At 37.4% G+C, this 27,065-nt stretch overlaps 1 protein-coding gene across 1 annotated transcript in view; it reads left to right on the plus strand.

Moving 5' to 3' along the window:
- The window catches only part of PLXDC2 (plexin domain containing 2), a 335,747-nt gene that overhangs the window by 249,906 nt on the left and 58,776 nt on the right, over positions 1–27,065 (plus strand). The window contains exons 8-9 of the mRNA XM_031444726.2: positions 1,343–1,438; positions 1,625–1,706. Coding sequence (XP_031300586.1) covers positions 1,343–1,438; positions 1,625–1,706 — 178 coding nt within the window. The remainder of the gene's footprint in view (positions 1–1,342; positions 1,439–1,624; positions 1,707–27,065) is intronic.

Raw genomic sequence — 27,065 nt, forward strand, 5'->3', positions numbered from 1 at the left:
ATGTATTGAACACTTACAATGGGAAAGGGATTGTTCTAAGCAATTTTCAATTACTATCTCATTTTAATTCTCAAAACAACTCTGTGATACAGGTAGTATTATCTCTATTTTATAGATAGGAAAAGTGAGGCACAGAGAAGTGAACAGAAGAGCCCAAGGTCGTGCAGACACCAACTAGCAATGCTGGGATTTGAACCAGACTGTTCAAACGCAGGCATTATGAACTGCTGTGACATATGATTTCCCAAGACTGGATACTATGATATTTTAGAAGTAATTTTATAGCTTCCCAAATAGTCCCTGACAGATATGACAGTATTCAGGAAGTGCATTCCTGTCATTATAGGCATTCCAAAAACTAAGTAAAACACCGCTAATACTACTTTTCCATCAACATTTACCAAAATCAGGCAAACTCATTAGTATAAGGCTCAGGTCTTTTTATAAAGGAGATTTTAAATATGATTCATTAACAGTCGTGTTTTGTCATAAAATACACTTGCTTATAATTTATCTGATTTTTAATATTAAAGTTCTTGCCAAAGTCTCCATCTAATCTATTTATTCCCCAGGGACACTGCTGATGAATTATTATAAATCCTTGTAGGCATTATAAGTGCTAATTATTAACCTTCCTTGGGTATGATTCTGTATGTTTAATAAATAGCAATACTGATTTTTTTTAATGATATAAATTCTATATTTAATTTTATTTCCTTCTTTTCAGTCCTTGTAATTTATTCTTTTAATTTATACTTAATGAAGTATAGTCTGTTTACAATGTTGTGTCAATTTCTGATGTATAGCATGATGTTTCAGTCATACATGAGCATAAAGTTCTCTCTTTAATTTTATTAAAGAAGTTTCTTCTAAACCTTTAGAACAATCAGGCTCTTCTTCTAGCTAACGTAGCTTTACTTACACTGAAAAAAATTTAATCACTACCCATTCCTAAGGAATTCAGCTTTAGCTTCAAGGAGATGGGGTCATCTTATGTTCTTGATTTCAAATGTCAAAAGTCTTTCAAAATTTACAAATACATCAAGAAAATGTCTTAAGTATACTCTGAGTGATAGTGGATTGGAACCCTGCTTACGAACTGAGTAATCTGAGACCCTAATCAACATTTTCCACTTCCTTGATAAAAGGACTTCTGTGTACATGGGCACATGACTTTCAGATTTTTATAATTAATCTCTTTCCAGGGATCGATTATTTTAAATCTTTATTTTAAAACCCCATCAGGTGAAAAACATACTTCTACATTCATTATTAAAATGCTGTTGTTTTGTAAGTGAAGAAATGTTGAAAGTTGATTTTTTTTCTATTTTTGTATTTACAGATGTTCGAAGAAGAACAATTTATGAATACCACCGAGTAGAACTACAAATGTCAAAAATTACCAATATTTCAGCTGTGGAGATGACCCCATTGCCTAGTAAGTTAACATGCAAACTTAACATGTAAGTTAGGTGCAAAAAATGATTTGCAAATTTGAGGTTCTGACCTGTGTTTGCATGGGTATCTTGACCCTGCGGATATATGGGGATGCAGCGGTGATTTTAATTTTGCTCTCTCCATGCTGCCAATTCGTCTTGATGAATCCATTCTCTTTGTTTCCTAGCCTGTCTCCAGTTTAATGGTTGTGGCCCGTGTGTATCCTCTCAGATTGGCTTCAACTGCAGTTGGTGTAGTAAACTTCAAAGGTAAAAAGGAACAATGCAAAAAATTTACAAAAATTTTCAACCTTGTTGCTTCTGCGGTTCCACTGAAGTTTGAATGTGTCAGGGTGATGATTCAGGATGCATGAACAAATGTATATGTGTGAAGAAAGAATACCATGACCAAAATGCAAAAAATGCTCATGAGTGGGAATTTTAGTATTATCCTTTGATTGCTCAAAATTACCAGAACCTTTGTAATCCATAAGATGGTTATCTGACATATGTTTATAACCACTATGGGGCTTACGATAGATGATGACTGTGATGGATGAGTCTATCAATTGATGCTGTGGTCCTTATTCATCAGAAATCATGGTGTGACACACCTTCACCATAACAAGGAGGGTCTATGCAACATCACATACACATTCTTAACAAGTTCTTATAAATATTTCACATGTTACTAACCAAGATTAGAGGTGTGGTCTAAGGCTGAGACAGACAGTGACACTAACTAGCCTGTCCATAAATAGTATGAGTGGTTTTGGTCTGTGTCATAACTAACTGACTTTGAAACTTAAGCAGCATCACTTGCTGGTAGCAAAGAGGTTTACTGATTTTTATGAATGGCAAAAAAGATTTTTCAATTGGTAGAGTTTTTCAGAGACTGAATGATCATTTGTTGGAAATACAGAGCGAAGACATTCAAGTGTCTTTTATTTACCCAACCATTTTGTGCATCAGTTATGTCCCAAGTGCCAGAGAAGCAACAATGAGTAAGATAGATGTGGTCACTGCCACCCAGGGAGCTTACAGTCTGTCTGTGAAGAAGTCACCTCTTACCTACAGAGTCTTTGAAATTTCTGCTTCTTCCTCCAGGAGAACTGAGTCCTCAAGCTGTTCATTTAGTGCATGTTACCCCAGAGCTTCCTGTCGTACAGAAGCCTGTCTTATCATGTTGCAGCAGCGTTCACTGTAATGGTAGAGGCATGCTTGGGAATACCTTAAAAGTTACTGAAGTATAAAGAATAGAATGCCAGTTTCTTGAGAACAGGCTTTGGGAAACGTGTAACTTGCGAACTTTGGGACACAGCAATATTATTTACTATAACTGCTATTCTGTTTTCAATTCACCATGTTGTTCCTTGTGTAATGAACTTCAAATAATGAAGAAGCAAGCAGGCAGTTAGCACTCTGAGAAGTAGATTTTAACTTGGCTGTATCTCCGGTGTGGGAAGGACTGCTGTAAAATCAAGGGTTTGTGTTCATTTACATTCAGACGTTGCTGACATGCTGTATGAATTATAGGCAGAGCAGAAGTCAGTCAAGATCTGTTCAGATAATGACCAAAATGAGTCTAAAGAGATGGCATTTTAATGGGTATATTTAAGTGATACTGAGCTCAGACATGAAAAGTGCCCCAGAGAATTAAGTAGAAGGTCCTGGCTTGGGATGCAAACCTAATCTAAGTTCCAGTCCAGTGGTGGCCTCCTCTCAGAACTTTCCCCAAACCATGAGTCTGTGTGAGGTGCCCAGCCCCTGCGGTCTCTGGCTTCCGGCACCAACCTCCATCGTTCGCATTTAACCCAGGGATTATGGACGGGCCATCTGTGTGTCTCCTCTGCTAGGCTCTGGGCTTATTAAAAATGAACTGTCCTAACATCTCCACAGACCAAGAACGTACCTGATGCTGCAGAAAAATGAATGTGTGAATGATGATCATTGGGTGCCCATTGAAGGCACCATGATTAGGCTTGTCTGGGAATGAAAGGTTTCCTAGGATGAGGGACTGAAACCAGTGCTGAAACCAGAAAAGTTGAGGGGAAATCAGGACGAGTTAGCGCCCACAGCTAGAGTGCTGTTAGGACTGTTCTGGACTGAAATCATGTTACTGTAAATGAAAGTTTGGCGCACTAGACTAGAAACCGACCTGCCACTAAACATTTCATTATTTTTTTAAAAAAAATCTTTGTTGGAAATAGATATTTAATAATGTTCCAAACAAGCAATTTTGGCATTCAAAATGCATCCACAAGTTGCATATTTAACTCATACAGCATTTTTATAGTGGAGGAAACTGAGGCTTCCAGGAGCTAAGTTACTTGTGCAGGAGCTCAGAGCTCTTAAAGTGATAAGCTTGGAACTGAAACTCAAGCTCTGTGACTCCCGGCCTGTCTTGATGCCTCATGGATTCTGCCTGATGCCCGCCAGGCTGCAGGGGCACTAAGAAGTTAATCGTCACTGCTTCCTGTGAACCATAGACATACTACGGCAGGCGTGCTACTGAAAAATAAATATTCCTATAATTGACAGTGCACGAAAATTACATGGTTTTGAAATTGACATAAAGTGAATGCAGAAGAGAATCAAGCAAAGCGTATGACTTTTGCATATTACTAAAAGCAGAGGGACTTTTTCAAAATTAATGGGGAAAAAAGAAAGGTGATGGAACATATGAGTGAGGAAGGAATTTATCATAGAACACTATTAAGAAATCTATAAGTTTTCTGCATGTTACCATTTGGTGTTTTATTGAATACCAAATGCTGGTTTAAAATCGTGGATTTATTTTTAATTCTTCAGCAACCCAGTTATATACATATCAAAACCTGCTTAATTAATTGGTTTAACTATGGCTCATTGCACTTTTGTTCAACTTAATTTCCCCATTGCATTTTATTAATTTCTCCTTAGACCTATGAGCATCAAAACTTTGCATTTGCTGCCCAGAAGCATTTCCCTAGACTTTAGAGCTTTTATTAACAAATTCAATAAAACAAGACAAGCCTTATCCTAAGCAGCACAAACACTGCCTCTCAGACTATTTTTCTTCCATCCTCCTTACCTTCTCCTTTGTGCTCTCTTATCCCTGAATGATGATCAGTTGGTGGTGATTACAGAATTCTCAAGTTGGGCTTCCTCTAAAAAGATAATTTTAATTGGTTTGCTTATTTCCTTTAATTCCCACTTTTCAGGGAGCCAAAAGTAAGGCAAACTGTTTGTAGTGGCTTATACAAAGTCTAAAGGAATCTGAGTTATAGGAACATACAATGAGATCCATGATCAAAAATGTTTTACTCAGGCTAGGTGGCCCCTTACTGCTGGGTAAGAAAATCACTGAAAATTGAGAGGACCCGTTTCAACCACTCTCAACTATACCTTTTGCGTTCACTCATTCAACAAGAGTTTTTGAGTGTCTCTGTCTTCAAGTTACTGTCCTAGATTGTGAATCCCCTGGTGACTGAAAGAGAGAAAAATCACTTCCCTCGCAGAGCTTCCATGTTTGGATCTGAATGATTGGGAGCCAGCTACACGGAAGTGAAAGCAAAGAGCGTTTCAAAGGCAGACAGATTACTTAGTAATGGATTAGAAGTGAAGGAAAAGAGAAAGATACGAATCCAGGATGCTTCCTGAATTTTTGTTTGAGCAATGTGGGAGATGCTGGCACTCGCTTTTTGACATAAGTGAGATGGCGCAGGAAATAGAGACTAAGGTGGGAAGAAATAGAGTCTGGTTGGAGGCACCTTCACTTTGAGACGTCAATCAGACATCTAAGTGGAAATGCTGCGTAGATGTGAATGTATAAGCCAGAAATTCCAGGAGAAGGTTATGGCTAGAAGTTCAGATTGGACAGTCATTATCATATAGACAGTGTTTAAATTCACTGGACTGAATGCAATCATCTATGGAAAGGGTATAAAATGGAAATAGAAGAGATCCCAGGAAACAGCCTATAGCCTGGCATAATGAGATATGATCCTGATTTTCCATTACATAAAATTATTTCAAAGTATTTGTATACATGTGTGTTTGTATAGACAGAGAATACCCAAGTCTCTAGAGGAACTGTAGTGAACAGGAAATAACTTTTCATTATGTACTCTTTCCTATGATTTGAATTTTGCCACATGGAGAAGACAGAAGGAGGCGTGAACAAAGGGGAAATAACAGAACATAAATTCTTTAAATGGTAGAAATATCATCTCAGTCTTACTCATTTTAGTGTCTCCCATAGCGCCCAACACAGCGCCTGACCTAATGTAGGATTCCAGCACCTAAGGGTTGGACTGAACTATGCAGATAATGGAGGCCAGAAATTTCCACTTTTCTCGAGAATTCGAATTGTCACTTTGGCTGTTTGATCCATCTACTTTGTCATTGTCAACCACATGACTATAGAAAGAATTGAGCTGATGCCTGGCAAAAAATGTCAAGATTTATCATTAAGCATGTTGAACACTGGGGAGTTAGTCTCTTGGTGCCTCATTTTAAAAGAATTTTCCACCTTAGGTTTACTTAGTTCCAATCAAAGTCATAAGACTGGTACTGGTAAAAACTGGGGAATAAATACATTCCACGATTCCACCCAGCAAAAGAATGAATAGCATAGGCAAGCCTCAGTTAATGGTAAAGACGTGTCTCAACAGAGTAGCACTGTGACATATTTACTTACGAAAAAATATGAGATGAGGGAGGGATGTTCCTGAATGACTGCACTCTATTTTTTTTTAAACCGGTGATTTCTGTTACACTTCCTGGAGCGTTGTCTGGCCCTGGCTGTTATTTTCCAGTGAATGAATTGGATTTCCGTGCAGTAACAAAAAGAGAAATAGAAAGTATCACATATATTTCAAAAATTTTGAAAATGCATGAAGTCAGAAATACTGGCTAGCAATTCATTAACAATATGAAGTGTAATAGCAACCTAAATTAATTAAGGATAAAAAATGCTTTTTATAAAGGCATAGCTAATTTTTGAAAAGGGTATATCCTTAAATTATCATATTCACATTTAGCCTACAGAACTTCAACTACCTAAGTTTGGGAGGAAAAAGAGAGTTGGAGAGAACAAATTTAAATAGTGCAGCTGATCCAACCTTTCCCCCATTAGTAATCTTATGCTTCTGAATAAAAATAGCCCCAAGGAGACTTGAATATCTCTTCCTCCTTTGGTCTTGTTACTTCGTATCCCTTAACAGGAGCACATCTGCATCTTGAGTCACTCTAGTATTTGAAGAGACAGTGGATACTTTTCATACCACGTGGTCCCAAAAGCAAGCCAACAACTTCATCACCAAAAACCCCATACCCCACAGTCCACTCTTTGTTGTTGTGATTATTCGGTTTTTGGTTTTTTTTTTTTTTTTTTGGATGGTGTTGTTTGGGGAGGTTTTGTTTGTTTTTTTCATTCTCCCACAGTCCATTCTGACATTAGGGGAAGGACTGGTTTTAGTAAAGGACAGGGTGTCAGGCTCCTGGGAAGGCTGTACTAAGGGAATTCCAAGCATATTTTGAGTGCACGTGATTTTTACCTACTAACCCACCTCAGTGTCCAGCCCTGAAGTAAGGTGCAGCTCCACTGTAATCCTTAGCAGGCCAGAGAAGGCCACATAAGTCACATGGTCTGATTTACCTGTAAGGCTTAATTTAGTCCAAGATTTTAAGATTGAAAGGAGAGGTTCAGGAACCAACAATCATTGAGTGACATGCCATATACGCTTGGAATATGTGGCCAAGTCTGAAATTTGTAAAATTAAGATAGATCAGTAGATACAGTGAGTATAATTGAACTTGTTTAAAAGCACCTTTTATATCCTGGACAAAGCCATAGCCTATAACACTTTTGGCATTATGGTATAATAAATTCATATTTGAAGCTACTTGTAAGTTATATGTGTACATAATTCTTTCCCATAAGGAAACCCGTTAGCTTTGGTGATAAGATATTAAGTCCAGACCTAATAATCAAACAGAAACAGTCTTGGAAATCTAGAAGCCCTGTTCCAAAATTAATTATAACCTTAGGCTTATTTCAGTGGATTGGAGTAAAATACAGTTCTGCTTGAGATACATCTAATTTCAGGCGGACATTTAGAACCCACCAAACTTACAAAAATTGAAATAAACTTTTATTGATCCATATTCCAATATGCTGGCTTTCTTTCAAGTTGAAATCACCATGTAATATTTTGACTGCTGAAAATGTTACTGGTTTTAATATATAAATTAAATGTCAGGTCTAAATACAAAATGTGAAGTTGTTCATAACTCGAACAAAATCTACTTTTGTCTTTGATAGAAAATATGTCCTTGCTGAACTATCGGATCCAACAAATTATTTAATTGGAGAAAAATTAATTGGAATGCATTATTAGACACTCTGCCTAGTCATGATAGACAGGAGGAAGACAACTGATATCATTTCTGATTGAAGGCATCACGGGGACATTAGGCTTAATTATGTACACTCAGCAACACTGGATAAATTGCCCATAGATCTGAAACTGGTGACCACACTAGCCCAAGTGTAGACTAAATGAGATTCTTTCTGGTGAGTGTTTTGGGCCTTTTGTGTCAGGGACTACTAGCCAGCCAAGGTTCAGGAAGAGCCGAGAATTGAGGAAGCATCCCTGAGTTATTCAAAAGGAATCAAAATTCCCAAAATTGAAACTAGAGAGAAGGCCGTGTTTTGTTGTCTGAGGTGGATTTCATTGGTTGTCTGAACACCGAGTGGCACAGCCAACAATTCACTGACTAACTCGGACAAATTAATAAAGCTCTCTGTGTATGCTAAAATGTGAAATCCCTCGGTCATCAACACATATTTGTTTCTTATGTTCTTTAAATCTGAGTGGCTGGAAGTTGGGTAGTTCTCAAATATTGGTACAATTAAGAATTGCCGGCGGACGGGGGGCGCGCCGTGCAGGGGCCGCGCTGACGGCGGCTCCTAGCTCGCAGTGAGTGCGGCCCGCGCCTCCCCCTCCCGGAGGCCGCGCCTGCTGCCCGCGCCCTTCCCGCCTCGGCCACGGCCGCGGCCGCCCTCGCGCCCAGGCCCGGGTCCCTGCCGCTGCTTCTGCTGCCGCTGCTGCGCGCCGGCTCCGCGCGCGCCGACAGTACGGTGCTTGGCGACGTGGACCAGGGGCGCATGACCTCGGAGGGCTCTGACGGCCGCTCCAAGTGCATCGTGCGGCCGCTGAGCAAGGACGCGTGCAGGCGGGTGTGCAGCGGGCCCGTGCAGGACTTTTACACGGTGGAGACCATGAGCTCTGGGACCGACTGCCGCTGCTCCTGCACGGCGCCGCCCTCCTCGCTCAACCCCTGCGAGAACGAGTGCAAGATGGGAGAAACTCAAGAAACAGGCACCCGAGCTCCTTAAAATAGATTTTCTGGAGTAAAGGCAGGGATGGGAACCCCTCCTGTGTGAATACATAGCGTGGGCTGGCGCCAGGCTGTACCTGCAATGGGAAGTCCACACATTCTAAGGCAGGGACTGTTACCCATCTCACAGCGGAGGACACAGAGGATCCCTGAGAGGAAGCCATTCCCTGCCCGCCTGAGCCCATGCGGCCAGTCAGTGATGGAGGCAGCATTCTTCAGCTAGTTTACTGAATCTAACCCCTTATCACCTAGTCTAGTGTCCTGTAATTTACCCAAACCAGGTCATCTGTTGGCACCGCCATGGAGTATTTTAGATTTTAAATTTTATGGCATTTGCTTGTGTTTAATGTATAATAACATTTCCCACACTCACGTACCACCAATGTGCCACATGTTGTGCTAAGCTCTTCTTACACATTGTTTCTCTAAATTCTTAAACCATTCTGTGAAATATGAGATCTTTGTCCTCATTTTATAGGCAAGAAAGGTGAGGCTTGGAGAAGTCAGGTACCTGGCCCAAGCTCTCACATGCAGCCTCAAGTCTATACCATTCTTCTATGTGAATTTTGTACTTATAACCCCCACCACCACCACCACCACCATAGGAAGATTAGAAAGCGTCACCACCTCTGGGTGGCCCAGCCCTGTGCGGGGCCCACCAGCAGGCGCATGGCTTGGCTAGGCACGTGCAGGCTAGATCACAGTCCCCCAGCCAGCCAGGCACCTCTGAGCCGTCCACAGCATGCTCGATCTGGTGTTTGGTGGGCCTGGTGGGGTTGGGATTTGACCTCAGATCCTGCTGTGTCCAAAGCATGTGTTCTAAATCACCCTGCTCTCCTGTCTTCCGTTTTGCAATAGCCCAGATAATTTGGTGGCTTTTGAGATTTCTTCCAAACGTGTATCTATTTTGCCCTTTTTGTGCCAAGAACTTGTTAGCCTGCCAGTCTCATGGACACTGTCGGAAGACACAAGCCAGGGACAAAGGACTTTATTACTCAGAGTGTCTCCACTTTCTTCTACTGGTTCTCCCACTCCACTTCCCACAGGGGGATGCCGTGAGGGCCATGTAACACCTGCACACACGGGGGGATGTTTTCCGAGAGAGGAGCCCCAACTTAGAGAATCCAGATCTTTTATAACAGGCACTGAACATGCCTTCCCTGCTCCAGAGGGAAATAGTCTCTGGATGTTGCAAGGCTGCTCACTGTACAAGACAGCCTGGAAGAAGGACAATCAGTGCCTCTGCAGGCAAGACTTGCAGAAAAGCAAAAGGCCCATGAACAACTGTCTCCCAACATGTGGTTAAAAATGTTTTCTCAATATAACTTCAGTTTTATTTTTGTAACAACTGAATGGATACCAAAACTCTCAAAGTTGTTGGTAGGGAGGGGGGTTAACTTTTAGGCCAAGTGGCCTCTTGACAATTTGTGAGTCCCTGGGCCACACTGTTTCCCTGGGGACCCACTAGGGTCCTGCAGACTCCAGGCACTGAAGCCGTAGGCTTCAGTGGGAGAAACTCAACTTTCAGATCTACTTCTCAGTAACTGAATTGTAAGCATGACATGAGGATACACAAAACCCTTTTTTAAAATGCTGGTTAATTTAATTCTTGCTACAACCCTTTGGAGAGGGAACTTACTAAAGTTCCCAGCTTTACCTGGGGGAGGAGGAGGAATCTGAAGCCCAGAGAGGGATTGTGACTTGCCTAAGATCACATGGTAACAAATTGGCAGCACTAAGATTTGAACCCGGTAATTCTCTGCTGTGTCTGCTTGCCCACTGGAGTGGTCACTAGGCAGTTCTCTCAGCCAGGAGCCCACTGGCCTTTAGGCCCTTCAGTGCACAGCAGCCGTGGGGGTTTTTATTCAGCCTTAGAGGACTGGAGGGGGGCGGTGGTGGGATTAACCCAGCAGGTGGGGTTGTAGGAGGAACACAGAGAAGATACTCTGCCTCCCTGACACTGTTGGAGCAGGAGTGAGTACCTGAGAGGTACCCAGAGAGCCCCAGGAGGAGAAGCAGACAGAGACAAAGTGAGACAGGGCTGAGGCCTCTCCCATTTGGCTTAGCTCCCCCTCCCTCAGTGGGGGGCTCTCCGTGGACAGCACCCCCAGGAGAAAAGGTTAGGGGAAGCCACTGTGGAGAGGGACAGGGCACACCCTGTCTCTACCCCACCCCTTCCCCTCCAGCTAAGAACTCCAGCTGTGATGTGGCATAACTCTGAGTTAGAGGGATGGGATTCTAGATCCCCTTTCTCGGGGAGGTTGGCTTCAGGGGGCATACCTTTCACCTCTTCATCCCCTGTCCTTCTGGGCATGAACTAGACATGGCCCCACTGTTGTGGAATCCCTAGTCTTGTGGGTACATGGCTCCTGACCTTGATAATGAAAAGACTGATATTATGGTCAAAAGAGAGCGTTTAATAAAATAATGGTCAGCGCTGGGCCAAGGGACGTCCCAGGGACCATGGGAAACCAGAGGAGGAGGTAATATTAGAGCTGGGCTTTGAGGGACGTGTAGGCGTCCCTCAGACAGAGCAGAAATAAGGACATTCTGGGTGAGAGTCAGTAGGGTGGGTGTGACCCGGGGTGCCTCCCTGCCCTCTCTCTGCCCCAGCTGCACTAGCACCTGTCAGTTCCTCTGACACAGTGCTTCTCAAACTGTAGGGGGTGAAAGACCAATTTTTTTTAAAGATCTGTCAAGAACCAGTACTTCTGTAAAATACCATGGAAACTGATGTGCAAAATAAAACCCAGTGTTGTATTAAAAAAAAAAAATATTGCCACAGGAGCTTGTTAAAATGTAGAGATCTCTGAAACCCTCCAAGGTCCAGAGCGGAGCTTGGGGATTTAACATTTTAATGAACCACTTCACGGGATCCCAGGGTAATCTGAGGCCGGCTCGGTGAAAATGCTGATCTTGCATGTATGGTCTATGAGTCCTGTAGGCCTACAGTGTTGGTGTCAAAATTGTGTGGAAACACTGATTCCTAATTTGTAGTAGAGAAGTACTACATAAAAAAAGTTCTGAAGATAAAAATATTTGTTGTTAAAATCTATCACGAATTAATGAAACAGATCTGGATAAAAGAAAAAAAGAAATTTTTAGTTGAGTATAGCATATGTAATAAATAAATCAGATGATTTGGAACATTGTTAGTGAATTAAAATTATTAGAACATCTTCAATTTCTGAATTTTTATTAAATTACTGCTACCAAAGTAGAGATTCACTGTTCTAAAGGAACTAAGTTTCTTCTAGAAATACTGTGCATCCAAGATAATTGTTTTTGACTTACAGTGCTTGTAAGTAGTGAATTAAATTTTGAATTTATTTTTAGTACAAGGCCCTTTATAATCTTTTTAAATAAGAGTCTTAGCATGTCTCTTCATTAGCTTGTCCTGAAATATAGCATAAACAAAATTGTCTTTTATGAATACAAAATTAAAATTTATTTTTTCTTCCTTTTGTGCATTCTAAGCCCAGCTTAAACAAAAGTATACGGGTTTTTTGTCTGAATTAATTATAATAGTATAATGAGGTGGAGTGTTATTTTATCCATCACATAAAAACACTTTTAAGTCTATTCTGATGCAGAGAAAACTTTTGAAAAGGAACATAAGATACTAGTAACAGGGTTCACCTTTGGGGAAACTGCCATGAATTGGAAATTGGCATAAAGAGATAATAGCATTTCATCATATTCCCTTTTGTAGAATTTGAATCAGTCAACAAACAAATATATGTTTTTAAAATAAAGGAAATATATGATAAAATGTAGTAGGAAAAATTGGATACTCTTTTCAGAAAAATCTAAAGTTAAAGAACCTTTCAGGAGGAGCAGAAAATTGTCAATGCTGAATGTACAGGCTGAGTTTTTCTTCCCCTGGAGAGATAACATTGGATTTATTAGCCTTTTGGATATAAAATACATGTAATTCTTTCCTTTTTTTGAAAAAAAAAAAAAAAAAAAGGTACTGGACTATGTATTTTATCTATTTATCTATCATCTATTTTGCATTTTAGTCTCTGTCTCCTTTTTGCCACTGGCCATCTGCCAGTCTCTGTGGATGGCTGTGCATACAGAATGGAAACCAGCTTTCTTTTTTCCAAACTCTGAAACAACAGGTGCTTGAGCCAAGCCTCCTGGTGACCAAGTCCCACCTGAAATATCACAGCATTGTTTAAAGTAGTCCTTGATTTTCCAGTCAGTGAATGCTGTGTTTGCATTCCACTTGAGCACCATTTGGCAAACTAGAGATAAAATCTGTAGAATTATTTAGTATCACATCTGTTTATAGCTGCTTTTTCAAGATTATACAAGTGATTTTAAAGTTTTGCTTATGTGTTAACCAACTGTGGTGGCTGCATTTTATTTGGTTATAATTTAGAAAACAAAATTTCAAATGTAATCTAATGAGCATATATGGAGCATCTAAAAATGGAGCATTTTAGTGCTAAATTACATATTCCATTCCCTTAGTTTGCTCATACTAATGCAATAATGAGGCCCCTTGGAAATAATTAAAAGTTAATTGTCTAAGAATGAAATTGAATTTCTCAATTTAAGAACAGTAGGTACTAAGTTATTTTGGAAAAAAATATGGTCCTTAAAGGACAAGAAAATAAAAATTTAAAAACAAAAGCCAAAATTCACAATTGGCTTCCATTAAAAAAAAAATTAACATGACTATTGAGAATTAGGTGAACCTTAGATTAACAGTCTTATAATGAAAAGACTGATAATGGTCAAAAGAGAGCGTTTAATAAAACTAGTTTATGGTTTGATTATGTTTTGCTAAGAAGCTAATGTCAAGATTTAGAAAAACCTTCAAAATATAGTATGTTCATACTCAAGCCAGCTCTTTCAATATTTACATAGGAAAATGATAAAAATGTCATTGAGATAATTTCTGGTTTTCTGCTTTCTGCTAAAATTTGTCTCACAGAAAAGCTGAAATATTATTCTTTCATATTTCTTGATATGAACATGCTATGTAAGATTTCTGTGCAATTTTCTAAGTTCTAAGGAATTTATTTTCTATCAAGTCTTGAGTCGGAGGTACAATCTTGCCCTGCCCAGAGTTTTGAGGGAAACTTTATGGTAGGAATTCTGTCATTCATGGAAAAGTTCAGGAAATCCAGTCATTCAGCAATGCATGTAAACTTATCTTGTTATTTCTTTAGTTCTAAGAACATCTAAATAGTGTTCTTCTAAAGATGCACCTTTTAATATGATTGTAGGACAGTCTGCCCGAGCTGGTATACCTTATCAGGGAAAACAAAGAAGAAACTTCAGGATAAAAGTGATTTATTGGTTGAAAAAAGATTAGCATTCAGATTTTTTTCTCTTTTCTGGAGTATTCTAAAATGGATTGGCTGATTCTGGATTAAAGAGACTCATTTTTTGTTTTCTCCTTCCTAGAGAGCCACTTTCTCTTTCGCCTGAGCTCTAGAATTTTCCCTTCAGTCACAATTAATGATCAAGGGGTAACTCCTCTCTTCACGTAGCTTGACCTTGTCTGCAACAATTGCTAATGACAGGCTCTCCTAAAAATACACAGATTTTATATTCCTAAAATAATGTCTTTTGACCACCAGAGAAGATCTTTGTATCAACCTGTGCTCTGATCAGAATTAATCTCTCTCCTCTGCACTCCACTGGCACCCAGGATCTGCCCACATTTCCTTCTGCTGGAGCTGCTGCTAAATTACATGAGCTTTGAAAGAAGGTACAGGGGGCTTGTTTCAAGGCCAAGAATGCCTTACCTTTGGAGATGCTCCACATAATTTTAACACCTGCTTTTTACTTTATACTTACCGTGTGCTAGGCATCACAGGAGAGCCTTTACTTCCACTAAAGTCTTTTCATTTCTATTATCTCATTCAGTCTTTGCAAACACATCCTTGTTTCACAGATTAAGTAAATGAGAATTAGGAAGGTTGAGAAGCTTAGCCAAGGTCACGAGACTAGTAATCAGTGGAGCCAGGATTTAAAATAAAAAAGTTCTGAAGGATGGGTGGTTGGAGAGATGAAGGGAAAAAATCAATGCTGGAGTTGAAATTCCTCCATTAGGCTTCCATGCCTACGCTTGGCGCATGTGGCCTTGCTAAGAAGGTTCGCATGCTGGGTGAGCAATCCGAAGCAGGGCCACTGGGGAAGTGGAAGAAGCCCTTCCCTTGCCTACTTAAAAGGGTTTTATTAGCTCAGTAACACTGACCTGTGTTCAAAACTTACGTGAATGGTTTGTTGTCAAAGATACATATAAAGTTTCCTTTAACAATAATTGAGCTTATATTCGTGCAAAGTGGGTGATTGGCAAGATAGAGTCCTCATGAAGAAAATAAAAACTGTAAATTGAAGAAAGTAATAAAAATAGCACCTTCATAGAATTCCCAAGGTGGAAAAAAAGAGATTTGTGAATAATCTATTAAGGTTGCATGCAGCAAAAATGGCGTCTGAAGAGCTTGTTTCATATAGGAGAATTAGTCCTGCATCACTTTCTCGTGTGTCAGGTTTTCTACTAAGACATCAGAAGATGGAATTAAAATGGACTCAGTCCATGAAACAAGAGAAGAATTCTTGATGCCGTATTTCAGAGGAAGGGTCATAAAAGACTTCAGAGACTTTTTGTATGCAAGCATAGACCTAGATGATCGAAAATAAAGTGAACAAGAATACATACGTGGTAGGAGACAAGTAACCTAGAAAACTTGACTGAAAAGACTTGCCAAAGTTGAGCAGAGAATTTGTAACTAGAAAGATCTGTGAGCATTGAGATTAGATTCATCCCCGAGGCGCCACCTGCCCGGTCTCCTCATCGTCCCAATGCCCCACTCCTTTCTCTCTCAGAAGCATAGTCATTCACCCCATAAGTTATATGGTCATCCTGCCAATAAATTACATAGTCACCCCATTCTGGGAGTCCTTGCTGTTGTCTGAGTTTTAACTGCATTGTACTCAGGATCTAAGGCAGCGCTAGAATTCTCAGGTTGGTTCAGTTATTCTCCATCAAGGAGTTTCTGTGATGGAGACCACAACACCCACAAGCCTAAAATATTTACTGTCTGGCATTTTACAGGAAAAGTTTGCCAGACAAATGAAGGACATACAACAAATATGTCGATGAAAATAAGAAAAGTAAAACATGTATTCACAATAAATTATTTTGGAAGAAAATATTGACCATCTGGTTTTGAGGGGTTTAAATGAAGCAAACGGTGACCCTGGGATAAAGGAAGTAATTCGAATGATTATCAGTCACCTAAGGAAGCAGCAGACAGTAAATGAAGGACCAGGTCAAACTAAATGTAATAGTGTTTGAAAATGAATAATTGAAAAGATTTTGAGAATGTGGAAGTGAATGGTCTTGTGAGCTAATATCATGAAGATTCAGGTCTGGGCATCCATCCTGCATATGTTTATGTAGCTTTTGCTATAAATTTTTTTCTATCTGGGTTAGAGAAGTGCTCTGGGATACTAAGTCAGTTTCATTAAAAGCAAATCTGAAGATAAAACTACACATCCAGGAATGTTTCTGCTAACATAAGGTGACACTAACTGTATTTTATGAAGCAGAAAATTGCTTCACACCCAAATTCTTAAAATCCTTCTTTCTGCTGCCTTTAATAAGACATAGAACATTTGTACACATGAGCTGCATAAAACTCTGATAGAATTAGCACTTAGTAATTTGATATTTTATATGCCTGACAAATCTGATGGAGAATAAAGCAAGGAAATAAGGAAGCAAAACACTCTTTTATGACCAGAATCATTCCTTAAAGTGAAATGAATTTACTAACACATTGTTGGTAATATACGTAAGGACCTGGGCCAGCTACCATCTTAGAAACAGACCTTTCCAGGTGAGCTTACAGATTTATAATGGTAAAAATTTAGAAAGAAAAGAAAGCTTTATGTATCCTAAAAGCCACTACAAAATTATACACATTACTTTCTAAGCACTGATATTACAACCTAGATTGCAAGAGGCAAATTGAACTCAGATGTAGATAGATAGATACAGATATATTTCAAAGTTCTTAAACATGCAGTTTTAGAACAATAAGGAAACCATCTTGCATAACATTGCAGCAAACTCTAGAAGTCTTGGAAGTGTCTCCACCAAAATCAATTTACTTCTGCTTGGAATAATCACCCTTAAAACTTTGGAAGATAAAGCTGAATTTACCATGAGCTGGAGAAATGATGGGGACATGTAATGTTCCTTGATCAAAATGATGAAATGGAACAATTACTATTTTCAAGTTTGAATTATTAATATAAACAAATATGGACTACCCCATGTGTATAACAGATATTCTGATTTGACCTGGATCTTAGAAAAGTTATCTCACAGATGTGATATCTCTTGAAAGATAGTGAAATGAACTATCAAAAATCATTAAACAAATATCTTTTAAAAGGCAGTGTTCTGCTGTTTGTTATAACATTCACTCGGGTATTATTATCTGGCACTGTAATGCCTTAAATTACATCTTCTAGGGACATACAGGGAGAAAAAGTTGCTTTTCTGAGGGCCTTGTCAGTATTTTAAATGAGCTCATAGTGCTTGTCTAAAAGATTTAATTACATTGTAAAATATAATGATAACAGCCTAAATTAATTAATAGGATGATATAATAAAATGGTTTTCAAACTTTTTCTTCTTAAGCAGGAAAAACATTTTTGAAAAATGAAACTTCAAATACAAAACAGATAAAATTAGATCTGGTGGGGGCTTCATAGCCCAGCCCTCCCATCTCCTCCTCACTGACCACAGCAATCACTGAAGCCTCTGCAAAACTGAACCCTGCACCCTGGACAGAGCTTAAAAATCTATAAATAGGAAAACAGGTTTTCCTATTTAAAAATACTGACCTTCCTAATTCACCCATTCTTTCTGTAGATCACTTGCAAGGACCCAAATGCACTGTGATTAGAAACACTTTGTCATAAGCAATGTGAGAGAGAGAGAGAGAAAGAGATTTTTGTTTTGTTTTGGTCTGGGACAGTTTATTGGTTGTTCTTCCTGAAGAGATTGTGGCAAATGTAACGGTCTCTTTCATTCCCTTATATAGTTCTTTCCTCAATGTTTATGGTTCAAAACGAGGGTAGAGAAAAGTTTGTGCTGTTTCTCTGAGAAACTAGAAATACCATCTTTATCTGTTCCTCTGTAAATCTCAGCATTCCAACTAAAATTCTAAAACTTTTTATGGTAAAAAAAATAAATAAATTAGGATACAGATCTTTCTTTGATGAGACAATCATCTCATCAAAGGGATTTCTGGTTCCTTACCCAGGTCCAACTTTGCTATCTTGGCAGAACAGATGTGAGTTGATTCATGCATCATTGTTGTTCCTGAGGAAGACAGACAGCTCTGAAGGACCAGGAGCCATTCATCTGAGCACCATGGAATAAAAATTTATTAGTGAAAGGATAGCATTTTTTAGAGGCATGGCGCACCTAAACCCCTAAGACTTCATGTTCCTTTTACTGAGCCAACAAGAAAGTAAAAGTCACTGCTCTTTCTGTCCACTTCTATGCATTTGAAATTGCCATTTGAGTATACTATTTGGTAGGAGGTCAAGAAATTTTAAGAAAGGGTGTCAAAAATTGGAATCCTGAAACATCCTGGAGTTTTATTTATAACTGAGTATTTGCTTCAATGGCTCACAGCCACGAGGAGGAATCTTGGTTCCTTTTTTATTTCTTTCCCTGAGGCCTCAACTCTCACTTCTGTTCTACCAAGATAGCAAAGTTGAATGCTGGGCAAGGGGTTTTTAGATTCTGGAAGAATTCATTCATCAAAAAGAAAAGATTTCTCTTCTTTGTCTTATAACCCTAACTTTTGTGGCTAAAGAGTCTGGGTCAGGTCTTGGAGGATATTATATAGATTTTCAGTTATAGATCAGGTTACAATGTCTTTTTTTCCCCCCAATAAGCACTTTTCAACTGTGCTCAGTGCTGTGGATGGTAAGAAAGAATAAAGTAACCTATATTTACTGAATACTTACTATGTCAAACCCTGAAAGGAAGCTTCATCTATATTATCTCATTTAATCCTTACCAAAACCCAGTGAAGGTAGATTTTACAATCTCCATTTGACAGAAATCGAATCTCCAATAATAACTCACCAAAAATCTCACCCAATAATCTCTAGTAATAACTTGGAGATGGATCGCTATCAACCAACGGCAGAATGAAGACCTGAACCCAATTTTACGTATGTGATTCTAAAGCTCATGCTGTTTCCACCAAATAATTCAGCCTCCAGCTTTTGCATTATTCAAATGGGGGATAATTGTAAGGAACAGTGCTCAACTGGGCTGAGAATCATATAATTGACAGTTATTGAACACACGTCCTCTACATGCTCAAACAACGTCAGTGACCTCTACTCCCTTCCTTTTCTTTACACCCTAGTAAATGAGACAACGTTATTGGGGTTTTTTTTTTTTTCTGGCAGTGCCCTAGTAGCATGTTGAAAAATTATGAACCAGGTTAATTATTAATTCAAGTTTAGAGATTGATTGCTTTTAGTGCCTGAATTTGGAAGGAGAGTTGAGTGTGGCAGGGGAGTTCTCCTTCCTAATGCGATACAGTGTGCAGTGCTCCCAAATTCTTGAGGATGTGCAAGACTGCTGCCCAGATGCAGGACTCCAGAAGTGGCCCAGTTAGGTGGAAAAAAGAGCATTGTTTCTTGAATGGAATCCTCACTTTGGGCATATATTCTAAAAGCTACAAAATGATCATTTTGCTCTTAGGAATAACTACCAATAGATATAATCTTCTATTTTCTCAAATCAAAACTATGTGACATCTTATTCATGTATATATAATTTAAAGAAACAAAATGAACTATTTAATTGTCACCATAATCTGCCTTCAATTACCGTACCGCAGCCTCAGATTACTATGCATCTTATTTGAAGAGTTGCAGCGCTACTAAAGGAGTTGAAAATCTTTCATAAATAAGGAGCCAAATTGTTGAAATGTGTTTTCACCCAGATTCTGGCAAGTTGCCAAAGCCATCTTTAAGATCAAAGAAGAAATATTTTCTTCATAATGTTGGGATAACAAGTTTGATTTTAAATGTGAATAGCCTTTGGCTTTGTATTCACCTCTAATTGTGTAACTTTTATCAGAGAGTAAATGATCTGTCCTCAAGCTGAGTGCTGCAATCTTGGTTGGAGGTTGCATGTGGGAGAAGGCTAATCATCAGAGAACCCTCCCCTGCCAGCACCAGCTTGGGTTAAGTCTCCAAGAAGGTGTGAGTCAGCTGGGATGGTAAAAGGGACTTCAATTAAACAGAAGGCAAGCAAACTAAGTATGTTAAAAATTGGAGGGAAATGATTTGAAAAGGAGTTTGTGGAAAGCAGATGAGAACATTAAGTCTTTGTTGTTGTTTGAGTTTCAGTCTCATCTAAGCCCCAGGAGCTACCTTCCTCTGGAAATCCTAGAGCAGATCATTTCTTAAACTGACTATATTGACGGATTGCTCAGTGACCATAGATGTCTGGTTTCATTAGGTGATACATACTAATCCCAGTGTTTTAAGAAGAGGAAGACCTGCAATTTTTGGCTTCTTAGTAGCTTACAATGTCCAGACTACTAAAAAAATTTACCCACTTGGTTCTGAACATTTAACCCTAAGATTTTCTTTTGAGTTCTCGCTGACTTTGTCATTGCAGTACTGAAATCACTAGCTTTTCAACTCTCTGACATCATAGCAAATATTACTTTGTATCTCTAACCAGGGGTGTTTGGAGTCTCAGCAATTCAGTAAACCTGTACTCTGCTGTGGCATCCTTGTTCTTGCCACTTAATCCAGCTATGAGTTGGCTTCTCATTTTACTTTGCATTCGTACAAGGAAGACAAAGGGCAGGAAGCAGTTAATGATTTGACTATTTTGCTAAAGCTTTACTTCCCTGGGTTCTAACTTCTCTTTGCCTCTTCAAACTGTACAGCACAAAGTTGATGAGTAGTGAGAGTAGCCATTTTGTCTTGTTTCCAATTTTAGGAGGAAAACATTGTTTTTCATCATTATTTATGATGTTAGCTGTAGATTATTCATAGAAATGTTGTATTATTTATGAGTATAGAATTTTAAAACACTGATAGTTAAGAAACAAATAGTTCACAAAGTTAAAATAATTAAAACATGGCCAAATAATGAATTTACTCCATGAATACAAACATGGTTTTTAGTTTGAAGACATCTATTAATGCCATTCATAGCAGCAGTATTGAAGATCATTGAGTCAACTTGATAGATGGGAATATATTTAATAAAATCCAACATTTTTTTCTAAGTAAAAATGTTAGCAGACTGAGCTATAAAGATACATATTAACACAATAAGAAATATTATTTCAAATAATGGAAAAATATACCGAATGTTAATAATGCCCAGAGACATTCCCATTAAAATAGGAAGAAGGCAAGTGTTGCACTATTATGTAAGAGAATCCTATAATTCTGGTTAATGCACAGAGAAAAGAAGCAAATAAGAGACAGGAGTATTGGAAAGAAGCACAAACATTATTTATAAAGGAACCAGATATAAAATACACAGAAATCAATAGCTTTCCATGTCAGAAATAACCATATAAAATGCAATGATTAAGGCTCCTTAATAATAGCAAAAATAGCAGTAAAATAGTTACTAACAAACTTAATAATGTGTAGGTTCCATGCAAGGCAAACAATGAAAATTTGATGAGACACTTAAATGAACACCTGAATAAACATTTTAATGAATGGAAAGATAGAATTTAATAAGATGTCAATTATTTTCACATCAGTTCTATCAAAAACATTATTATTTGGAACATCAGAATGCAATTATAAAAATCACAGAGAAGAATAAAAGAGTGAGACTACTCAAGAAAAATTTTTAAATGGGATCAATGAAGGCAGACTTAAACTACTAGATTTAGATAAATCATTAGATAAAAGTGTAATAATGAAGTCACTATAGGAACTATACAAAAAGGAACAAAGCAATCAATGGAAGATTATACAATTTCAGAAATAGACCTTAGCATATGAGTTTATTATGTGATAAAATATGCAGTTCCAAACAATGGGTAAAGATCTCTTATTCAACAAATGATCGTGGGACTCCTAGCCATCAATTTGAATAAAAATTGTCTCTTTAGATTTGGTCCTAACTTCACGCCATATACCAAAATAAATTTAAAATAGATTGGAGAATTGAAAGTAAAGAATGAAATGAGAAGCTAAGTAGGAGAGACTATGGCAAATTTTACTTCATGCCAAAGTACTGGAGGCCTTTCTGAGCAAAAAAGCGAAGAAAGAAACTTTGAAGAAAAGGATGAAAAACCACAACAGAAAAATACAAACCACTATATGTCAAAAAAATCATGTTTAGAATTGAATGGCAAATTACAGGCAGATGATACATTTAACAGAGATTTAATACTCTTATTTTATAGACAGTCTATAAAAAAAGAACAGCCCAGTTGGATAAAACAGGGAAAAGAAACGAGTTATACACTCAAAGATGGAGACATACAGTCAATAAACATGGTTTAAACATTTAACCTCACCTATAATAGAGAAATGCTAATTAAAACACGGTATATCATTTTTAATTCATTAAATTGCAAAAAGGATGATGGTATGTATTTTTACAAGGGTTAAAATGACATACATATACTCATATATAGGTTGAATAATTTTTTCCAGTTTTATTGAGAAATAATTGACATGCCTCACTGTGTAATTTTAAGGCTTACAGCATGATAGTTTGATTTACATATATTGTGAAATGGTTACCACAGTAGTTGAAGCTAACATCCATCTTCTCATATAAATACAGAAAACAAGGGAAGAAGGAAAAAAAAATTTCTTCTAGTGATGAGAACTCATAGAATTTACTCTTTTAACAACTGTCCAGTCTATTATACAATAAAACTTTTATAGAGCTGTACAATGGAGTATATGCTGTCAGTAAAAATTAACTCTCAAGGAATATTCATGGGTGTGGAAGAATGCCTGGACTGTCATATTAGCTGTAAAAAAGCAAATTATCACATGTTATGATTCCAGTTTGATTAATTAATTTACAGTGTATGTAATTATACATAAAATAAAGATAAGGAAATCAAGCTAACAAAAAATCTTAGCACTGAGATATTATCTACTTAATTTCTGTTTTTCTAACTTTTCTGTAATTTTCTATTAAAATGATTATTTTACAAACCAGGCAATGCTATTTAAAGCATAAATATGATTAAAATTATTCAAACTGAGGATTGAAATTCAGAAGGGTCATGCTATGAATGCTATCAAAATCCAGTGGGTTGCAACCAGTATTTTTGTTAATGAAATAGAATGGAACACAAAATATCTCTGTGCTTTATTTGGATGTTTAAAAAAAAAAAAGATGCATCACAATGAATATTTAGTTTCAACACACACACACACACACACACAAACCATACACACATACCTAGATATAAACATGTCTAAACACTTGATGTTAACTCTATTTCTTAGTATGGTTTACTTCAAAAGTTTGAAAGGCTATATTGGAGTAATTTTCTTTTTCTGATGGAATGGAAGATTTCTGAAATTGCATACTTTACATTACTAAGGCATTCACATCCAACTTTGTGCAAGTGAATCAGCCCAAAGCTGGAAGTCATTGAGGAATTCCGATTTAACTACTTCAGCAGCTGCTAGTTTAAAAAAAAATATAGCAAACACAATGCCCAAACAAAGGTCTTAAACTTGTGAATACAGAGATTATATGATGCTTTGTTATGAAGGATTATTTAAGTTGATACACAGCCAAACTTGCGTCATTTAAATATGCCTTAGCCAGCATATTCCAATATTCCCTAGCAGCACTTAAACGTTAGGCGGGGGCAAAGATAAACATTGAATTTTACTGTGAGGTTAGCATTTCAGCAAGTCAGTCCAAGTCTTCTGAATCAAATAGCTTTTAACTATTTCCATATGAGTGAATACTTCATTCTCTTGCCCCTTCTAAATAGTATTTTAAGCAATTTTTTAACATAGATATAAGCTGAATACTCAAATATCTAATAATCTGGGTAGAGCGGGCACCTCTCTGGTTAAAACATGCTGAAAGTTTCAATGCTGGGCTACAACTAATTATTTTGCCCTAAAATGGCTTTACTGGATTGTCCAGTGTGTAACTGTTTTATGCATCACAAGTTCATGGCATATTTAAGTCTACTTTTATATGCCCTTCATTCCCTTAACACATTCACAGTGCAAGAATGAGGATATTTTGCTAATGTCAACAGTGGCTTTTAATCAGAATTATTTCTGAGAAGATTAGCTTATTTCCAGATAAACCTAAAATAATGTCACTTGATTTCCAGTGACATTCTTTCCTACCATACACACCCCCAAACTGAAAACAGACTTGATTGACGTCAGGAGGTGATGCTCAGAGGAAGAAAGAACTCTAGCATGAAAAGCTAATTACAAAAGTCATTTTCCTATTTGAAAATATCTTTCATTGAAAGATAGGGGAAATAAAACCCTGTAAGCAAAATAAGTATCTTCTTTTTACCAAAAGAAAAAAGATGTGAATTTTTAATGAGAGATGAAAATTGGAGGGATAAAAACCCTTAAGTTGTTGTTATGCTTTTAAACATCTATGAGGGGCTGCTCTAGATTCTAGAAATCTAAAGAAAATTTAAGCCTTTATTTTATAAAACCTGCAATTCTGCCAGATGCCACGTGTATAAATGACAAGGTTCTCGATATCACGTATCAGTTGATTTGATCCCAGTTTTCCATCTAAAACTCATCTCCAAATGGGAGGGTATAGCTCAAGCAGTAGAGTGCATGCCTAGGTCCTGGGTTCAATCCCCAGTACCACCATTAAAAATAAATGAACCTAATTACCTCCCTGAGCCAAAAAAAAAAAAAAAAAAAAAATTGAAACTCATTTCCAAAGCAAAGTCCTTGCATTCTACAGATAACTATTCCCCTTGGCACTGGATTATGATTCTGAGCTAAAGGGAACATCAAAAGCTTTTATTAAAAGAAAACATACTCCATACTTCTGCAGGTTAATAGTGGTGGAAAATTTCTTAATTTATCCTACAATATTGTTTCTATAATAGATTACTGTGTAGTTAAATTCTTCTGTCATTCCCAGAGCTCTATGTAATAAGTGGTTCAGGCATGAAAACCCTGAAAAACTTTAAGCTCAATTTTCTTGATTTTAGGAGAAAAGTTTTTAGAAGTGAAATCCTCTGTCTCATGCCTGAGGCTGATTAGGGCCAACAAGTGTGCCTTGTATAGGAGATGAGATACGATTTTTTTTTCACTCACTTTTTATTGACAATAATGATTATTATAATCAATATTTTAAAATTTTATGGCCTACCTTCTAATTAAATTTTTAAGTGTTTTAAAACAAAATAATTTTTACATATCTTACAGCTCCATAGTCCTATTACTCATTTTATCTTATGATACATTTTGTTATTAGTTATAATTATGGCTGTTTATCATTATACTTGTTTCTCATCTAAAATACTGCTGCTTCTTTTTAAAGCATATTTCCATTTCTTTGGTGCTGTAGGATTATTTTTTACACTTTTGCAGGCTATGGCAAGAAAACTTGTTAAACATACAATTGATTTTTCCATTAAGACAGCACACCAATAAATACATGTAAGGTTGCAAGGACCATTTAAATCATCAGGCTCTTTGATGAGGTATTTTGAAGTCTTCAGAACTTTATAGATCTTTATTTTGAAACAGGGCAGAAAACCAAACCAAGTGGGCCAAATTTGACCCATTTCCTGATTTTGTAAATAAAGTTGTATTGAAACACAGCCACGCCCATGTTTTTATACATTTGTCTGTGGCTGCTTTTGAGCAACAATAGCAAAAGTGAGTAGTTAGGACAGAAACTATATCCTGCAAAGCCTGAAATATTTACTGTCTGGTCCTTTATAGAAAACATTTGCTGACTCCTGATCTTGAAACTAATTCCTGACTAGGTCTTAAGATTTTGTGATTTTTTTTTTCCCCTAAATTCTCTTTTTTATATGTTTCATCTCCTGTTGAAATGACATGTGTTCAGTTGGGTAGAAAGCCATGCACTTCATTTTTAATCCTTATGTATGTATTTTAACACTTATTTTCTTCACCTGAATATATTACTCTTGCAAAATAAGTCATATTTCTGAAACCCTTTCCACAAAACTAAGATCAGTTAGAGACGAGATGAGATTTGCACTCTCATCTCAGGATTGGATAGGTTCTGCTAGGAGAATTTTGCTTGTTTTCTAGCTGCCTTATTTAATAGGGTTCGCTTAACATCATTCCTGAGGGCTTTGAAATCAACATTCCACTGAAACTGACTGGAAAATAGTACAATTAACTTGAAGTATAACTCCCTAACAACTTGTTTTGCAATTAGGTGATAGTGAGGGGAAACAGAATAACCTGAAAATAAAAACATGGGAAACCCATTGTAGTTAGGAGCTCAGACTTTACTGAAATCAGTTTTTAAGGAATATTTACAAAACCACATAATCTCTACTTATAAATATTAAGTAACGATTGGGTCCATGTTTGAGAGCAACTTAAATTTTCCTCTCATAAGATTCTATAATACTAATTCCCAAACATGATGATAAGGAACTTTAGGGATAAAACACATTTCGTATTAACATGGTACACAGCATTAATTCCTAAACATTTTCTAAATCCTGTCTATAAAGCGAAAATCCTACAGTTTTTGGCCTTGCTGTATACAAACTACAGTGGCATTACTTAGGTATTAAAAACAGCTGATATTTACTAAATATTGACTATGTATGAAACACTCTACTTTTAATCCTTACATAACCTCCCTTACCTCATTTTACAGATAAGGAAACCAGTTTAGACAGGAAAAATAATCTGCCTAAGATCACAAACCTATTTGGTAACACTGGGAAAGCCTCATGCAAGCGCCTGGCACGGTTAGTGTTATGATGTTTTAGACAAAACAACACAGCAGCTCAGTGGAAAGAGGAAGGTGTCCTCAAAAGTGATTTTGGATTTATTTAAAATTCAGAAGTAATAGAAGGGTGACTTTTCTTAATGATTTTTACAACACACACACACACACACACACACATCTCCTTTGGTTTATTATTGGTTTTCGATGTTATTTAAATTACTGGGTTATAAAATAAAATGCTGAAAAGGCAGGATCCCATTGTATTAATT

The sequence above is a fragment of the Camelus dromedarius genome, chromosome 26, assembly GCF_036321535.1.
Source record: "Camelus dromedarius isolate mCamDro1 chromosome 26, mCamDro1.pat, whole genome shotgun sequence".
NCBI lineage: Eukaryota > Metazoa > Chordata > Mammalia > Artiodactyla > Camelidae > Camelus > Camelus dromedarius.